The sequence below is a fragment of the Pelecanus crispus genome, chromosome 3, assembly GCF_030463565.1.
Source record: "Pelecanus crispus isolate bPelCri1 chromosome 3, bPelCri1.pri, whole genome shotgun sequence".
Taxonomy (NCBI): domain Eukaryota; kingdom Metazoa; phylum Chordata; class Aves; order Pelecaniformes; family Pelecanidae; genus Pelecanus; species Pelecanus crispus.
The window spans coordinates 43,222,272-43,242,603 of record NC_134645.1 but is presented as its reverse complement, the minus strand read 5'-3'; the positions used below and the strand labels follow the sequence as shown (position 1 = coordinate 43,242,603).

The following is a 20,332-nucleotide window of genomic DNA, read 5'->3' as shown; positions in this document are numbered from 1 at the left end:
CAGACGTATGAAAGCAGAATGTCTTATTTGGAAGTCTGGGAGTGCAATAATAATGTTGGTATTGATAATTCTTTAATATGAACCAGCAAACTGATAATGTAATTATTACTTTTTTGCTTCAGTTAATTAAAATAGAATCATACTTTGCTTGAGCAATGTTTTATTAAAATTTGGAAAAAAATTATTATTAGAGAAACTGGCAGAAAATTAAAGGATTCTGGCCCTGATGTGTAATGGTACTGGCACAATACACTCTGCTTCCTTGCAAGAACTCTAGAACAGTAAGAAATGGCTTGGCTTGAAGGCAACAGCTTGTTAGCATTCTAGAAACACGTTTACAAGGCTTTCTTTCTTTATTTTTTCTTAAGAAAAGATCAAATTTAGCACAGTCTTCCTGAATTGAGAATACATTTAAATTCAATGCAGTATGCCCATTGAATTCAAGTTGTTGAGCCATGATAATTCATTTTTCTGTAAAGTTGGTCATTGCTTATGAATATGCAAGCAGAAAAGACTTTTAAATTAACTGATTACAGAAGGTCAGTTAGAAATAATCATTCTGTCTGATAATGCCATTTTATATTTGATTAAATTCCAGACTGTGAATTCTCATATAATTTATAATTGTACTTTTCTCCAATGGGATTAGTTTAGGCTTGGGACCCTGCAGGTTCTTTCCTTCAGAAAATACTGTTGGGGCAAAGAAATGTCTTTGCACTCAAGATAATTTTCAAAGAATCTATTCATTTCACCAAATGGACAAGGGCACAAGCTATATTTTCTTTTCTTTTTACTGGTCTAAATTTCCACCTGTATTTGTTTCAAAACCTCTCTTTGTTTTACTCATTCTTTACATGCTTTTAGGTCTGCATTTCCTTGCTATCTTCCATCTCAGATCTTAAGGCGTATCTGTTCTTTTTTTAAAGGTAACCACAGAAATGTAGTTCAAATTTAGTCAACATCTTGTGTCTTTTGCAGTCTTAGTGTTCATAGAGTTTTACATTAGTTTTGCCATATACCTGTCTTCCCAGAGGTGCACCTTTTACTTGCATAAAGGAACCAAATGACTGTTCTGTTCTTATACTGCTTTTTTGAGAAGAGATAACTAATTTGCATTAATTTGTCTGGTATAGTAGAGAAATAATTTTGATTTCCAATGTTTTATGATTTACACAATGGTATTGTGTAAATGTTTTCTTTAGGGACTGTATTTTCAAGACCCTATAAAACTCTCATGTAGCACAAATGTGAAAATAAAGATGGAAATACTGCTTGGCCAGTGAGATGCACCATGTGATATATTGATTTTAATTTACGGGATTTTGGGAGAGGAAAAAATGGTTAGAAGAAAACAGTTCTGCCTATGCCACCCAACAATAAATGCTCAAGGGGTGGTAGTGGACACTGTCCAAAACATTAGATGTGAAGGTTCTGCCTCTTTGCTGTAGCTAAAAGTACTTGTTTTGACAGGAAAGGAAAAACCTCAAGAACTAATAAGAGTTATTTTAAAAGGGACTCTTGAAGTAAAGCATTAACATCGAGACAGTGGTCTGTTCTCTGGTCCACTGAGGGTCTGAGGAGTTGGGGCCTGTTCACGCTACCATCAGTGCGTGATGAGTAAGTCTTTAGGTAACAGATGCATGTGTGTATGTCTTGCGTTGAAATTAATCTTGTCTTCATGCTTTGTTCCTTTTACTTGCCATGTCTAGTTAAATATGTATGCCTCTGGTAACAGACTCCCAAGGGGGAAAAGTGCTCTGTGCTCATGTGGATTAACTAATGATTAGTGCACTGAATTCCCTATCCCACGATTTATACGTGCTGAGGGAATTAAGAAATTCCTTCTCGGAACAGGTAAAGGTACCATCTGCTGTCTGAGAGGTGTGCTGGGAGGTCTGGAAAGGAACAAAACTTGCTCTAATCCCTTAGCAAAGTAGGACAAGAAATACTTACGCATGCCAAGTCTTTAGGAGATTAATTAGATAGTATTGTACTCTCTCTTTTGACAGTAGGCAGTTGTAGCTTTTAAGGGTCTGATTATCTCGTGAGAGAGCTCTGTGGGAGAGAGGCAGACTTTTTCAGGAAGAGTGCACAACTTAAAAAATGCTCTTCTGGGCTCAGCTTCGCAGTTTCTGCATCTCCAGAGCAGCCTTAAGGTACAAAGATCAGCTATCTCTTAACTGCTCCTACAGCAGGGCATAGGAGTAATTAGTAACCTTTGGAAGCTGAGTTAACTCCTTTTTCACGTGAATGGTACTTGAGAGGCAGTGGTCCATTTATTCTAGATGAATGCAGAAGAGTGTTCTCTGTGTGTCAGATCTGTTGGGGTTTATTTTAGAGTCGCCTTGGGTATGCGATCATGAATCAAGAATCACACTGTGTGGCCAGTGGAAGAAAAGAGGGAAAATAATTTTATACAAAATGTAAGGTGCTTTCCACAAAGGAGAATTCATTTCTTAGTATGTTGTTTTCCTGCTCTGTATTTTCATGCTAATTCAAGGCCTTCAGGTATTTGAGATTTCAGCTAAGCGTTTATAAGCTATTGTAATTTCTGCATCAAGTTTTCACAGCCTCTCACTAAAAACAAAAAATAAAATACTGAGTATCCCAAGCTTTGCTTTATGCAAACTTTTTATCTGTTATACACAATAGCTAGTAGAGCACACAAGGTCTGTAAGTTCTTTGGTTGTATTTGTGATGACAGAAGTGCTCCTGAGTTGAACTGTTTTTATGAAATGTTAAGTTTTGATGTTTGTGTGTGCCCAAAAATGATCATTTCAAGCAGATCACTCCAGAAAGTTGTTCCAGTGGTGCTTTGGGGGAGGGGGATATGAAGAACCTGTGAAAATAAGATGACAAGTAGATGGCATGTAGGTTTACAGTGATTGATTTGAAACTGCAGCCTGTAGGATGTTTAAGTGCTGGCTGCTAAGAAACTGAAGCCTTTGAAGTTGTTATAACACTCCAGCCCTGCAAATACTGTGAAAAATATCTGTTGATAGAAAGATGTGAGCATATGGCAGATAATTATCCTGTGCCGCCTTCTGTGAGCAATTTCCCCATGGTGGCCCGTGAAGACTGTAGCAAAGCAGGGACTGAAAACAGATATCCCAGTTTCTAGACAAATGCTGTAACCACTGGACCCATATCTCCTCTGTATTTATATGGAGCATAAGTGCTGATATCACAGTGTAATCTTTCTCATTTCAGGTAAAAACTTAGATTGGTACTGATTTTAAGCCACTGTAGGATGCAAGTTTTGTGCATGTGGTGTACAGAGATATGAAAAAAATGCAAATCTGTGCTTACGTTCTTCTTTATGATAATTCTGGATGAAAGATGCTATAGAAATGCATTACCACTGCTATGGGCTTGGGAGGTTTTGTTTACTGACATTTTCTCGTGAAAGTTAATTTCTTGCTTAGAAATATAAAAGTACACTAACTTAAAATAAGATCTTGCTGTTGTTTCCTGTAGTATAGCCAGGAAAAACAGTTACAATCTGTCTTCTTTAAAATCACATTCCTGGAAGATATTCTGGCAACCTGGATATTTAAACACATTTCAAAGAAAAACAACTTCAGATCAATTAGAAATTGTTATCATATTTTCTTTCCGATAGCATGGAATTATAGTTTGCTGCAGACATTGCCTGGAGTTATGAAATAAGCAATAACCTGGGAAGGAGGCTATGAATTAGCTGCTTATGGAACACGAGGTGCATTATGTTCTGAAAAAAGGGGGAATAGGTAATCACGGACACAGAGTAGTTTGCATAGGTTCTTGATTAGCTTTTTGGAAGGATAAAAGAAAGACTGCAAAGCACAAAATGTTCCTGAGCAAAACTTAGATGTGGTTTCTTTGCCAAAAGTTGAATAGTATGGCTACTTTGGAAAGCTAAATTCTGCATGTCTTTGCTAGTAGGGCTGAGAAGCTACTTTGTGGGGCTTTTTCACTTGCCTCACCTCTAAGATGATCTCGTTAAAACTCATACTGTCTGGCTGCAAATTTTGTTTGCCTCTGTTTGAAATCCGGTTGGTGTCATTGCTATTCATTTAAATGAGTTCCTGTTGAAATGGCTTAAACTGCACTCTCTGTAGGTGGCCTTATAATGTCTTTACCTCTTTATACACACTTTAAGTGAATTCATTTTCTCAACACTTTGGTCGTATCTGATGGTCCAAAATCCTTTCCCTATCAAACTGCTCTCCTTCTATGCAGCCAACTCCTGTCATGAGACAGGATGAAGAGCCAGGGAATTCAAAGATTGACTTTGCACCCCAACAAAATCTGTGGGGTTATACTTATTAGTGAAAATTATGCTCTTCGGTGAGCTTGTTTAAATTAATATCTGGCAGATCTTCAGAACAGATCTGAATCACTTCGGATTTCTCCAATGTGGACACAGTTTAATGGATGCCTGTGGTGTACTAGTCTCTGCATAATAGCTGAATATTCTTTTTCTATTTATATTGCCACACAGTGTGAGGTGGAGGGCAAAATTAGTGGATGTACATGCTATTTCGCAATTACTCTAAGATCTAGATAACTATTTTCTCAAAGACCTTTTCCTGAAACTTAGTCCAATTCTGAAAAAAGTTAGCAGTTGCCAGAGGAGCTTCTGCCACAAAAGAATACTCAACTTCCTTATGTTGAATTGCTTACTCACAGATAGGTCAATAGTTATTGGTCATCTACTGTATGACAGTAGCTACAACTATGTAGGCAACCATGCTTCTGGAGACTGGTCTGTCATAAAATCATAGAATGCTTTGGGTTGGAAGGGATCTTTAGAGGTCATCTAGTCCAACCCCCCTGCAGTGAGCAGGGACAGCTTTAACTAGATCAGGTTGCTCAGAGCCCCATCCAACCTGACCTTGAATGTTTCCAGGGATGGGGCCTCCACTACCTCTCTGGGCAACCTGCTCCAGTGTTTCACCACCCTCATTGTAAAAAATTTCTTCCTTCTATCCAGTCTAAATCTATCCTCCTTTAGTTTAAAACCATTACTCCTTGTCCTGTCACAATAGGCCTTGCTAAAAAGATTGTCCCCATCTTTCCTATAGGCCCCCTTTAAGTACTGAAAGGCCGCAATAAAGTCTCCCTGCAGCCTTCTCTTCTCCAGGCTGAACAACCTATCGTATGGCAGTTCTCGTTCCATTACTTTTCCTGTAGGCCATTTTGAATTCATTCCTGTAGACCATTTTGAGTTCATTCCTGTAGACCATTTTGAATTCATTCCCTGATTGGAAAAATGGGGATTAGCCAGTCATCACAGATGACATTACCAGGCTTTTGTGTCCACAAGAAAATATGTAGTTGTTTTCTGATGCTACTAAACCTGCTACTAAAGTGGACTGCTTAAGATGAGGTAACAATTTACCTTTTTAGAAAATGAAAGTTACAAAAGTTGTGGTATGGCCAAGCCAAAAGCCAATTAAAAGGTTGAAATTAAGATTTGAAGTGTGGAGTTGCTCCTAGTTTTAGTGGAGCTTATGGAGAGACATGCGAGCAGTGTCTAGACAGAATTGTTTAATTGAGCCTCAATCTTTGTGCTCAGAAACGACAGATTAGGTGTTCTATAATATGCTGAAAAAATGATAACATTAAAAATGGTCGTAACCAGTCTGTGATGTGCATATAAGCCTTCATATGAGATGAACGTAATGCGGAAGTAGTTGCAGATGCACAGTTTGAGTTGATTCATACCTGTATATTGTTGTACAGTGGGCTACTTTCAGTCCAACTGGCTAACTTTTGAGTAACTTAGAGAGTTTGCGCTGCAGAGTTCACTTAAAAATATCTGTTGGCAAACAAGACAAGGAATTGGATCCAAGTCTGGAATTCTTTATTTTAAATGTATTAGTGATTGTTCTGTAAAATTTGATTAACTCTCTAGAAAGTCTGCAGAAATCTCATTTCAAATTAGAAAAGATTTATTGAGTGAAATATGTAACTTAGTCTGTCAGTACCCCAGTCAGTGCGCTGCTTTTTTTAATTATTTATTTAAAATTCATTTTAATTGCAATTTTATAACAATTCAGATAAAAAACTCTCTTTTCAATATGCATGTGATTTTGGTAAAATGATGTGAACGTATAAATTTTGCCAGGGACAAAATTGAAGGTCCTGGTGAGCAGAGCAGAAAGATTTTCATAGAAGCCACAGAAAGCAACAAGTCTTTTGCAGTATACATATTTGCTGGTTATTTCTTTAATTGGGTTTTTCATACCTGCCAGGCTTCAGTAGTCTGGCTGTAGAAAATGAGGTTATTGTTTTCGTATTTTGGGGATTTTTCTGAAGCCGTAACAACTAAAACTCATAATTTTGAAATTGCATTCAGAGCATAATTCTTGTGCAAGATCTGAGTTTTGTGGCAAAACCTGGAGCCATGGAACACAGAAACACTGGAAGCTCGCTCTGTTCTTCTAATGTTTTAAATATTTTAAAATACTGTTTCTTAAAAAGCTGTATTGGCTAGGGTTGGAATACAACCTTCAGGCAAACAATCGGAAAATGAAGCGCACAGGCTGCTTGCTATTCCTTCTTTTTGCTCCAAACTCTTTAGTTTAAGATTTTGCTTATTGAAACAACTTCCAGAGTCTAATAGTGTATACAATACTTAATTGGTAAATAAAATTTTATTTATAAGATCCATTATCCTTAAAGGAGGAGGTCAGTTTAGTGTTGCAGGGACACTACTCTCATTGGCTAAAGAACATCCTTGCATGTTCTCGGAATAATCATTATAATGCTGAAATTGTAGTGATTAAGACATTCTACAAAGGATCAACTTGGTAAACATCAAATTCTGTTTTATTTACATTTCAACAATGTATGTTAGAGGTAGTTGCTTACTTTGTCTTTGATTTCAAAAATAGAAGGAAGATTAAAGAAGGTACCATTTGAAACTGAGAGAACAATATAGCACATATTTTGACATACTGTTGAAATTGGATCACAATAAAATGATTTAAAAGTATTTTCAGATTAGTGAACCTAGTGCTTAGGGCAAATAAGCAATACTTAAAGATATCTAAAAAGAAATTTCATACATAAAGATGTCATTGTATTCAGAAGTGTTTGTGTTAAAATCTATAAATTTAGATCTTCTGAAAAGAACAGCACTTCTGCAAAGTTAACAAAATGGCTAGAAATGTAATGGCCAATTGCCAAATAATGAGCACTACAATAATACAATCTAAAGTTAAAAATTAATGTTTATTTAAGTCAGAACTTAAGTTATGGAAAATTTGTGTAACATTGTATATTTACTCTTTCATCAGTGAGAATCTGTTGTAATTGATGTATGTACTGGGTGGGTAGTTCAATATTTCTCAAGGTGATTTGTTTTTATAACCAGTTGTCGTGGTTTAGCCCCAGCCAGCAGCTAAGCACCAAGCAGCTGCTCGCTCACTCCCCCTGCCCCGATGGGATGGGGGAGAGAATCAGAGGAGTAAGAGTGAGAAACACTCCTGAGTTGAGATAAGAACAGTTTAATAATTGAAATAAAGTAAAATAGTAATGATAGTAGTGACAATAAAATAATAATAATATACAAAGCAAGTGATGCACAATGCAATTGCTCACCACCTGCTGATCAATGCCCAGACAGTTCCCGAGCAGCAATCGCTGCTCCCCGGACAACCCCCCCCCCCCCCCAGTTTATATACTGAGCATGACATCATATGGTATGGAATAGCCCTTTGGTCAGTTTGGATCAGCTGTCTTGGCTGTGCCCCCTCCCAGTTTCTTGTGCACCTGGCAGATCATGGGAAGCTGAGAAGTCCTTGACTAGCATAAGCACTACTGAGCTACAACTAGAACATCAGTGTGTTATCAGCATTGTTCTCACACTAAATCCAAAACACAGCACTATGCCTGCTACTAGGAAGAAAATGAACTCTACCCCAGCTGAAACCAGGACACCAGTTCATACTTTGTTTGAATCTTTAGCTACTGAATGAAAGGTATTTAGTAACGATCCTACAGTCAAATGATTCATTTTAATTCCTGTAGCTTTAAGGCAATACAGCATAAACACTGTTTTGATGCAGTGTTCTTGAATTCTTTGAAGAGAGCAATACTCCATGCTGGACAAATGACAATGGATTTCCTCTTGCTTTTTTTTTGTTCTGTAGTGTAACGTTATTTAAAAAACAAAAGGTTCGGTTGCATTTAGGTCAGTTATTAAAATATTGCTGGTCATTTCCTTTGAGAGAACATTTCTATTGTCTTATACCAATGTCATTAGGAGGAAAGGTTATTCCCACTTGTCTGACTGATATCAATACATACTGGCATATTACATCCTCTGGCCTTCTGGAAATGCTTTATTTGAGCAGCAGCTTGGGAACAGGAAATTTCAGGTTATACAGAGTCTGGTTTCAGACTGCATGATACAAGATGTGTTTCCTAGAAGATGCTGTCTACCTGACAAATTTTCTCTAGTATTTTGTAGAACCGGATAAGCTTAAATCCGTTCAAGTTGGGAATAAATTTTTTACTAGCTGTAGATGGCAGACAAGGTAGAACAAGGTTTTCAGTCACTCTGTAGTATGTATTGGAGGAACTTATATGAACTCTGTTACTATCTCACCCATTCACCAGTTACTCTGGAATGTAGTTTACCTTTTAAGATACAGCAATGATAATACTCCTATTTTATAGGTGTTCTTACTGTATAGGAGGAAGAAAAACAGTACTTTTACTTCAAGCCATGGTCAAATGTGAAGTCTGTGACACTGTGGTAGCTTCTAAAGGCAGAGGTTCAAGGATAGCATCTTAGCCATGCTCAGCAGCCCTTTCTACCAGAATCATAGTGAGCAGGAGAATAGGAGTACAGTTTAATCCTGTAACTGTTTATTGAACTGTTCATTCATCCATGTAAAACAAAGCAAATCGTGATCAGCAGTTATGCCCTGTTGTGTTTCTTAAGCTGAACCTGTCAGTCCTGGGTGAATCTGTAAATTACGTAAACATCAGGTCATCTTCAAATCTGTACTCTAGAGGTAAGTGTTCCCCTAAGTGCTCCATCCACACTCTAAGATTATAAGTTTTTCTTTTTTTATCAAAGCAAGAACAACATCTGTGTTTCTGAAGAATGAGAGCACCTCCTTCCAAAACTGTTTCCCCCAACCATTTTTGTGCGACAGGAATGTATGGTTTTCATCCTAATCACAGGAATGAGTGGTGCGTAGACAGTTAATGCAGCACTGCTAGCCATAGTCATTCAAAAATCATGAATCATGTTGCTGAAGGCCATGACAGTGGTCTAAAAACCATGTTTATGAGAGAGGAGGAGGATTGTATTTCTAAATTGTGTTTCTCTTATTTTTGTGTCTCTTTTTTTTTGTATGTAGGTAGTGCATACACAGATTTCTTTGCCTCTCTGGTAGCTGTTAACTTACATGAGAAGGGGTGGAGGGGATGGGTAGAATGTAGCTGAGATTCTCTTAAAATTGATCCCCTCCAGGACTGGGGACTTCAGGAAAAACAACATGTGGTAAGATTTGAGATAAAATTGCCTTAGGAAACATTACTGACTTTTTTTTTCCCCTCCAAAAAAGCAAGATTTTCAAGGAAGCAATACATATTTCATGTTGCTTTCACTGACAAATTAGACTTGTATGTTTTAAGTGATGATGCTGAAAGTGAGAAATTCATTTTGATAACATCTTAATATATATGACTTCAGAGGGAAACAAAAAGTTGTGGAAAGAGAAATGCTTGAAGTATTAAGCCATCATACACATATACTGAAGTCTGTATAAAACCATTCCAAAGGGATATATCATGAACTACGGTCATCAGAGATAATAAAAATAAGCCTTCGTAATGGACATAGCCATATAGTTAGAGATTAGCCTACAAGTAGATTTCATTGTAGAGCTGAAGGTATGGTGCCCGTGAATAGCTGATTAAGTTTTCTATCTGCCTTTCCAGAGTATCAGAAGATAAAATTTATACACAACTCATTAATTTCTTTTCAGGTCAGAACTATGAAGTCTCACCTTGATAAGATCCTCTGTTTCAGTCTGAGCTTTTTGTAAACCTCTCCATAGACTCAGAAAGTAGCTGAGGTTGGTAAGAGCCTTTAGAGATCATCTAGTCCAGCCCCTCTGCCTGGGCAGGGGCAGATACAGCAGGCTGTCTAGAATCTTGTCCGGTCGGGTTTTGAGTATCTCCAAGGACAGAGTCTTGACAGCCTCTCTGTGCAACCTGTTCACTTATATTTATTAGTTTTGGTGTTACACAAAGTATGAATAGCTTGTATATTTTAGGGGACATGGTTTTTATCCAGCATCATTCATTTACTTAACCTAGGTTAAGAAACATATTTTTTTATGTGTTTGAATACAAGGCAGTCTTAAGATAGCTACTTCAAAGTACAGAAACATTTTCTGCCCTTTCATTGTAGCAAATGCTGCATACCAAAGCAGTTTTTTCCACTGAAGAGGTAAAAAAGGGCTAATGCTTTTTTTTTGTCTGTGCCGAAGAATGTAAATTATGCATATAATTTGTTTATGAAATGTCTGCAACTTCCAGGACAAAAGTAACCATGCCATCTGTAATGACTTTGAGTTCAGATGCTGATAAGTAATTTTATTTGAAGCTACTATATTATATCTTCACTTAGTTGTAAAATGCAAACATCTTTGCCAGTTCTAAGGATCTTAATGTTAACTGTACAATCCATGCAATTTAAAATCCTGTTGCAGTTAGTTTATTGTCATGTCTATGTGATATACAGAAATACAGATTAATTTTGCTTATACTCAAAGCTGACCAAAAGCCACATGACTATGTTAACATGCCCTGAGCTTGTATCAAGAAGACCTGTTGAGGACCTAAGTACTTTTCCATCAGAACTGTCTCATGTTCTATCAGCATGGAGTACAGGGTGAGTCCTCATCTGCCCTTAACATAGATCCATTCTAGGTCAACCAGATGTAGGCATGCAACATTGATCATTTTAGGTATGGTTTGTAACACAGAAAACCTTTCTGAATAAAACTTACTGTGCGTGGAAGACTGGTCTAAGCTAATGTTAGAGTAGTTAAACTGAGAGATAACATTGCTACTGTGCTACTGACACAGTTGTCTTCATTGTATTAACATTTTCATTTCTCTTAACTGTGTTTCTTGACATACAGTCAACTTGTAATAAAAAATTCTGCCAGGCTGTCATGGTTTAGCCCCAGCCACCAACTAAGCACCATGCAGCTGCTCGCTCACTCCCCCTGCCCCGATGGGATGCGGGAGAGAATCGGAGGAATAAGAGTGAGAAACACTCCTGAGTTGAGATAAGAACAGTTTAATAATTGAAATAAAGTAAAATAGTAATGATAATAATAGCAATATAATAGTAATAGTAATAATAATATACAAAGCAAGTGATGCACAATGCAATTGCTCACCATCCGCCGACCGATACCCAGACAGTTCCTGAGCAGCAATCGCTGCCCCCCGGCCAACTCCCCCCAGTTTATATACTGAGCATGACATCATATGGTATGGAATAGCCCTTTGGTCAGTTTGGATCAACTGTTCTGGCTGTGCCCCCTCCCAGTTTCTTGTGCACCTGGCAGATCATGGGAAGCTGAGAAGTCCTTGACTAGCATAAGCACTACGGAGCTACAACTAGAACATCAGTGTGTTATCAGCATTGTTCTCACACTAAATCCAAAACACAGCACTGTGCCTGCTACTAGGAAGAAAATGAACTCTATCCCAGCTGAAACCAGGACACAGGCACATTGAAGAGACTTGTGTATGGATGGCATTTATGTTAAGGGAATGAGTCAAAGTAACTCTAGTGAAGAGATGGTCAAGGTGAAGTAAAGCACAAGGGTGAGGCAACAGAAGAGAACCCATACGGTCCGTCACTGTCAGTACTCTATCCACTATTTGAATAATGGAGCAGAGTATTCCATAGTTGGTGTTAATTTGGCATATTCACTTGGCTGAGTGCTTTTTCAGTCAGATGCTGTGCAGGGTTGTACTTACCTGATCCCCATATGTTTCGTATCAGTTTTAGGTTTTTTTAATTCAAACTTTACAAGTTCTCAGATGCAACAGTATAATTTTAGGGAAGAACAGAATGGTAATTTGGGCCTATCTGTGCCTGGTAGTAGCCCTGTTATCAGTTTTTTGGTAGGTCCCTATATGGACTCTTACTTGACATTAAGGCTTGCTTTTGCTGTTTGACCTGGTTTTCTTCTAAATCATGATACAACCTTTGCATTTAATATTATGGTTTATTTAGCTTTGTCACAAAGCTTCCACATGTATATGTGCCTCTGATATCAGTATGGAAGGGGGAATGCTGGTCTTTCTATTGCTGTAGACAATTTTGGTCTCTGTTCTTTTCTAATTCAACAGAATTTAGCTTCTTGGAATCCTTCAAACCCTGAATGCCTCCTGCTTGTTGTGAAAGAGCTTGTGCAGCAGTATCACCAGTTTCAGTGCAGTCGATTACGTGAGAGCTCTCGTCTCATGTTTGAATATCAGACTTTACTTGAAGAGCCCCAGTATGGAGAAAACATGGAAATCTATGCTGGCAAAAAGAACAACTGGGTAAGCTATTAAGAATATTTCTGCTAAAATGCTTTCAGTGATCCTTTCATTTTCATAAATACAACCTTTGCCTTGGAAAACTTGAGTTGTTTCTGTGCATCTCCATGCTTTATGTTTCCAATGGAGAAAACGTCTATTTGACTCCCTGTCTATACTCCCTGTTTTGTACATTGCTGTCATTCCACTACCTTGGTTGAACCAGATTTCCCGGTGAGTAACTGTTTGTCAACCTGATGTTAGTTCATCCGATTTATAAATTAAAACTTTGAAAAGTGTTGAAAAGCCTGTGCAGTATTTACAGGGCACAGTACAGTGTCATGTGGAAGTTTGAGTTAGCTCTGAAGGTTTTAGAGGCAGAATAACAGTGTTGGTGTGACACCCTGCCCAGGCAAATCAGCCTGCTTAGGGGTAGGATGCATTAGGGTGTGGTTCCACATTATGATTGAGTTGATTTAATTGGTAGCTACAGCTGCCTGTATCTCTCTGGCACTTGTCTAAGCTGAGATGAGTTGCTTCAGGAACCTAAACTGGAGAGGAAAAAAAAAAAAACAACTAATTTTCTGCAGGACAGGAGGAGGTGAGATGGGCTAGAGCAGTGACTTTATAGGGCCATGTCTTCATACAACAGTCGGACATTAAACTGGCTTATCTGTTTCCTGAAGTTGTATCCTTTGCCTGGGAAATGTGCCATGCTGTGTAGAAACACTCTATGTATACCATCTCAGCCTTCTAAAATGAGGCTATTGGCACTGTAGACATTTTGTTTAGTGTGTGATTTGATTTTATTTTTTTTAACTGATCTCTGCCACAGAGTAAGCTTTGCAAAAATATTTTTTTTCTGCTGGTAATATATTTATCACGGGAAGTTTAGAGTAAGATGTATCAGGAAATACCTAATTGTGTTTATGCTGAATGTGTCCCCCTCTTGCTTTCAGCAATAGCATACTCTTAAGATATACTGGCCTTCAGAAGCAGTATCTTCTGAAATAGATGCAGTCTGAAAATCAATGAAATTCAGCATTCCTGTTACCAGGGCCTAAAATTCAGCATTATGTTACTTTAATCGTCCTTAAGTTACAGGTGATGCAAGGATGTTTACTTTACAACTCACAGTACTCATATTCATTTCTTAGACAAGTCATCTAGGCTTTGTTATTTTAAGCCGAGTAAAATTTTCTTTATCAGAGGATTTCAGATCTCTTTTTTTTATGTTTATAGATCAGAGTATTTCATTGAAATTAATTTGTTCTTAAATGTTATTCTCTGTAGCTCACATCACAAACAACTTGCCACATCTGTAAATATCATTGGACTGGTTTATTGAAATGCAGAAGGCTTTATGAACCGTACTGAGATTTTATCATATTTTTTCGGCAGCTGCCAAAATTCTGCTCAAGATTGTACAAAACTAGGGTTTTTTTTCCTTTTTTTTATAGGAAACACGTATCTACTTAAGCCTTTTGAATCTTTCCTTGGTCTTTGGTGACTGAATAAAGAACTTTTTTTTGCATTTGAAATGCTGTCTTAGTTAAAGATGTTCCAATAAAATAAATCTTAAATACATTTTGAGGCAAATCCTTTTAATCATTGCAGAGCTATTTGAGGTTTCTGTAGCATGTGCTTTGTTTTCAAAGTTTACATTCTCTATCAAGAAGACTCCGAGAGTCTTGTTTGGCATTTCTATGAATTTAGTGTGTACATGACAGAGGCTTGTTGATGAGTGTCCTAAAACTCAAAACTATGAGACTGCCTTGTGTAGTTCTCCCTCCTGTCCTTTACAACTGTCTTGTTAGTCTTGATGATCAGTGCAATAGGAGTGTTTATCTGAAAAGCAAGAGGTAAACTGCACGTTATCTCCTCTGCATAGAAGTCATTGAAATTCATGTTGTTGCTGTCTCTCAGGAATCGATAGTAGCTCAGCAGACTTCTGAAATAATCATCTATGAATGAACCTTGCACAGTGTTATGGAAGCAATCATCTTAAGTGTATGAGTTAAAGTTTGAAGAGGAGGTCTGAATTCAGTGCTGTGTCCCAAAATGGAACAGAAATTTGCTTTTACACCTTTGTTCCAGTATCTCCAATTTCCTGAAGTGATCTCCAGATCTATGACAAATAGACAAACTGTTATCTAGCTTAGTAGCTTCATGTTGGCAGAGTACCAGCTGATACAGATGCCTGTTAACTATCTAATCTCTCAGTGCTGTGGCCAGAAATTAATCTGATTCGACCTGATGCCTGTGACCAGCTGGTTGGGGTTGGGTAGGCAAGCACCATGGACAGGGACTGCTCCCTGCCTGTCCAGAACGCTTCTGGAAGTAATACATTGCAAAATAATCTTGATTGAATGTCATAAAAGATCTACACTGCAAGTCCTTATGTACCTCCACATCTTGGAGTAGCTGATGTTTTGCTCAGAGGGCATTGATCTGTTCAGTGGCCATCGCAGTTCATCAGACTTGGTATTTTACCAGAAATAATTTTCTGGATTTTATGGCAAAAGTTGTGTGGCATCTTTCTGGAAGTTAAGTCCAGACAAGAAGCACTGTCTGTAATACCCATTTCACTCTGAATAAAAAGCAAGTGCCCTGACTGTGATCTAAGCAGTCTTTGTGTTATATGTGCACAAGATGTCAGTGATTTTTCTGCATATATAAGTAATACAGCATCAGAAAGTTGATATCTGTCCTCAGGAGTGGTGTCATCAGGAAAGGATTCAGAGCCTGGCTTTAATGTAATATATGCTCACTTTTTGTTGCATACTGTTTCTATGTGCAATTGCTTTGCCTCTATTGTGTGACTACCAGGGACAAATTTTAAGGGCAATTCTGAGCTAGCTGGTGGCAGGGTGGATTACAACCTAATACCACACAAACCTTTTTGGCAGATAATATAACTGGCAAGGTAGTGTTGGAAAGATTTTGGTTGCATTCAAGATCTTGTTCTTTCTTGTTTAGTGACTGGAAGGTAGAATGAGTTATCTCTAGTTCATGCCCGACACATAGACCAAGAAACAAATTGGCACTGATATTAGCATTGCTTGTTGTACATGTGCCTAATACAGCATCCTTGTCTATATGTGCTTCGTTGCTTGGGATGAAATCTTTGCTTACTTTAGGCGTAAAATTAATTGAAGAAATCCAGTTCTGTAGAATTCTTTTCCTTTTCAATTTTATTTCGTGTCAGTACCACAGAAAAACACACTTAAAACCCCAGTTATTTATATTCCTCAGCTGCCCTGCTTAGCAGCCTACCATTCATTTTGGAAAGCCAGTTTCCATTGACTTTGACTTCCAGTACATTCTCAGAGAGGCTTGTGCATCTGCAAGCTCATTTCTGTCAGTATTTTTTTCAGCCAGTTCTTTTCTGAATCAATATGCGTAGCAATCAGTGTGGACCATCGCTATGGAGGCTTGTGGTCTGGTGGTATATGGCCAGTGACAACCTTCATGTTTTCTCTTATGCTGAGCTCAAAGCAATTTATGGATTAACACAGCTAATTGAGAGGGGAGGCAAATGTGCAACTATTTTGCAAAGGCATATGGCACATTTTCAGTATCAGTACAGGTGCTAAAAGGCTTTGAATACATTCCTCTTGAAGAGTTGTCATAGCCTTTGACAAGCTGTCCCCACAGCTATGTGGAGTTCTTGTAATAACATCTACTAAACGTAGTAAAGCAGTGGCCCAAAAGGCATCCCTCTGACATCTGTGTGGGTTATAAGCCCTTGAGTATTGAGGGTGACTGAGCACTGGCACAGGTTGCCCAGAGAGACTGTGGGATCTCCATCCCTAGCGATATTCAGAAGCCGTCTGGACATGGTCCCAGGCAACCTGTTTGCTGTCAAGATCCTCTACATCTATTCCACGAGTCACTGCTGCATTTTACAGAATGGATGCTTCCATTGTTTCAGATGTATTACAGACTTTTGCTTACCACAAGGTATAGCTGTATACACAATAAAGATGATCCTGTTTAAATCTAGTGTAGTATTTACATTCACCCTTTTAATGAGAATTACAATATACACATTCACCATAGACGGATGTGCACTTTGTTAAAATTTGTATATCGTACACTTCTTGTTTAAAAGGATTTTTCTTCTTGCTTTGTCTGGCTATGCAAAACATTTAAAATAGTAAAATGAAAATAAGGTACAGATAACTATGTTCAAGGAATAGTGAAATAGTACATATGTGTTATTGTGGGAGAACAAATGCTGCATATTCACACAGCTTCGATTTGTCCTCTTGCTTGTTAAAATGAAGTAGTGTTTTTTAAAAATTGTATGTCATCACATAACTAAGTAGCGTATGTATGCAAAGATAGGGCAGTGTTAAAACTGAAAAAAGTTTTGCTAGCTTGTCTCAAGATGTCCTGATTTTTTGTACTTAACTGATAAAATTAACCTTTAATACTTTTTGTACTGCTAATTCAATATTACAATATACCTGTTGTATGGCTACTTTATTGAATTAAAAAGTACGGATGACAAAAAGTTAATATGGAGGAAATGGGGCAAGCATTTGTTTTTCAAAAAGAGACAACTTCATTGCTTCATAACCAGGTGGACAAAGTCTGGTTTTGAGGAAGTGTATGGAACAGAAAGGAAATCCTTTCCATTTCCTTTGCATACACTTTATGCATAAAAAAGAGCAATGTGTAGGGGATGCTTGGCAAACTTTCAGTAAACGGTTGTCTAGGTGTTAAGAGTCACATAATTCTGAAAACAAATTACATAAAACCTTATACTTCAGTTCTTTCCTCTTTGTTTATTCAGAGGAAACTTTTGGTATATTCTCACCTTACTCAATGCAAATTCTCTTATGTATAACTGCAATGTTTGTGAAGATGCCTCTATTTTATCTGTATGCTCTTATATATTTGTCAGGTTTTTAGCTTTGCTTTCAGACCATTTGCAGGTCTCGCCGGACCTTTGTCCGGAAATGAGTACAGCCAAGATACATCTATATTTAGGGCCTAACAAAGTATAGTCTGATTTTTGTCATGCACATTGTTGCATTCTGACTACTTTTTGTGTTGACTTACTGGCAGTGATGTTTTATGGTTTTTAGGGTGTTTTCTCATATAACATCTGTGAAATCTGTACGTTATTTTTTTCCTCTTCAGTAATTCCATTAAGAAATACTGTTTTAAATCTCAACCCTTCTGTTTGGTATGAGCTCTTACACATTTTTCTGGTTAATATTTCATCCTCAGAACATTCAATTTGTGGTTCTATTTAAGACGCCAAGTCTCATTAGTGTTACCTTTTTTCCTACAGACTGGAGAATTCTCAGCTCGCTTCCTCTTGAAGTTACCTGTAGATTTCAGCAATATTCCTACATACCTTCTCAAGGTAAAAATGAATGGCTAAGTTGACAGTATTTGTGAGAGTGTATGCATTATTGAAATATTCTTAGTAACTATTTTGACTTTCCTGCCCTCCTCCTCTCCAGGAGTTTGAAAGTCCACCATTTCTAAACCTGATTGGATTATGTTTTGGAAAGGTGATATTAGACATACTGGGGTTTTGCGTGCTGTTTTACCAGGTAGTAAATACACACCTATCACTCTAAAGGACCTTGCAGGATTTGGGTTGTTGTAGAAGATGACATGCAATGTAGATGTTCTGGGTTTTTAGACAATATGATAAGTAGCAAACTCTTGACCATATCCAAGGTGGTATCTTGGGGAATAATTTAAACATTTCCAGATAAACTCTTTTGTATGAGCCTATGGTCTATGGAATTTCATGCTATGTTCGTGTTGGGTTTTTGAATGAACAGTCCAATTGTACTAGTAGTCTTGATAGTAGAAGCAGGCAAGCAAACTAAATACACCAGTTCTTAACAAGGAGTGAAAGCAAATACTGATGACACAAACTGAAGGTTTCGGAGATTACTTTGCTTCATTGTTTACAATGAACACTAATTTGACCAGATACTTTAGAAAGTAGGACTATAGAGTATTGATGTGAGTTGAAAAAAAGTATTTCTTTCTTTCCTACAAGGGGGAGGGGGAACAAACAGAAAAAACTTCTGACAAACTACCAACATGGAATAATTTGAGATGAGTGGTTTTCACAGCAGGAGGACAGTCTCTCATTCAAGCAGTTACTGTGAAAGCCCATCATAAGGTCAATGCTACTATATTCAGAGAACACAGTGAGAGATCTGGGTTCTCTGTGTCTATCATTACTGTCAGAATGAAGTGCCAGAACTTTTACTGCAGACAAGGTTTGAGTCAGCTGATGTTACCAACACCAGTCTTTCCTTTAAACTGCATGTCTGCCTCCTTATAAAGCTTTTTACTTTTAAACAGCTACTTAATGTTTAGCAACTAATGTGTTGAGATGAAAATGTCAGTGTAGATCCCATTACCTCCTCTTCATCTTATTGTTAGAACTGTCTTCAACTATTGTTAGATCACAATTGCAAGTGTGAATCTTCAGTGTTTTTCCAAATAAGATGTCTCGAGCTAAGAACCATGAAAATAAAGGCAGGCACAACTATAATCTGACTGAAATTTTTGGTTGTAGTCTGAGATCGGTATCCTACAATCTCTTTACCTTCTGTAGACTGTTTGCTGTTTGAGTAATGAGCTACCTGCTCCGAACTTTCTCAAAAGCATCCAGATATTTTCAGTTTCTTCCTGTGTTTATGGTAGCAGCCCTTCTCCCAGCTCCTGTCTTTCATCAGGGCCTTGTCTTCTCACTTGATGGGAACATTTCCAGTCAGATGTAGAGAGGGTTGGCCAAGGCCTTTTCGGGAAGGATGGTGTTGAGAAGCAGGATGCAGCAACAGTTCACCTGGACTGCAGGATAGCTGTGATTTGCTTCTGAAAGACTCTGTGGAAAAAAGGAGACTGAGACCGTCTAACGTGAATTATGCTGTCCGCTCCTGCCAGAACTCCAAGTGCCATATTTTCCAGGGACAATTTTAAATTGGTCCAGAATTTAAGGACAAGTGCATACTCAGTATGTTCAATAGATGCTGTCACAAGACTGTGTTATACATCTGTTCAGCCTCTGGGGAAACTGCAGGACTTGGAGGTTGGAAGGTGGTGTGTGACTTATGTAAGAAACTGTCATCATGTAGGAACCCTGTCATAACAACAGATTCTACTTTTGTTTCTAAAGAGTAACATTTTAATGCATGACAGCATACTCCTCCATACTGTAATTCCCTATCATGTTCACTAAATGTCTTCCACATTCTCTAAACAAGCTTCGTATACTGTGGATAAATCATCAGTGCTCCACAACTGCTTCCTGGAGCATTGTTCACCTTGAGTACTGAATGATTCATTAGTCTGAAGGAAAATGTGTATTTATTTTGCAAGCATATATAGATTGTGTGATGTGAAGAGGAACGTGCAGAAGATAGAATCAAAGTTTCCCAGTCTACCTTTATTTTCACATTTCTAAAATCTTAATGTCTTAGCTTTGTGGTTTCAAAATTAATGTATTTTTGTATGTAGTAGCCTGGATTTTCACAATGGCAGATCCTTCCTGATAGCAATGTACTGATGAAATCCTTAGCTTTCTTATGCAGACTTCTGCTATGCACACTGACAGGTTAACTGTCTGTGGTAGGAAAGCGATATGTAGTCTGGATGAGTAGCCACAGGAGAGGAAGTATTGTTTTATTCCAGTAGTGTTTGTTGATGGCAGAAGAATGATTTGACTCAGGCTCCAGCATGGATTATGACAGAGAGTGCTCCATAGCAGGCATGGATATTTTACCCCTGCTGC

The 20,332-nt window shown here is 37.9% G+C and overlaps 1 protein-coding gene across 2 annotated transcripts in view; it reads left to right on the top strand.

Moving 5' to 3' along the window:
• Nucleotides 1-20,332, top strand: part of BABAM2 (BRISC and BRCA1 A complex member 2) — a 179,235-nt gene that overhangs the window by 42,749 nt on the left and 116,154 nt on the right. The window contains exons 4-5 of one of the 2 annotated variants that reach the window (XM_075706893.1): nt 12,385-12,579; nt 17,861-17,935. In XM_075706893.1, coding sequence (XP_075563008.1) covers nt 12,385-12,579; nt 17,861-17,935 — 270 coding nt within the window. The remainder of the gene's footprint in view (nt 1-12,384; nt 12,580-17,860; nt 17,936-20,332) is intronic. The other variant, XM_075706892.1, reaches the window with a different exon arrangement.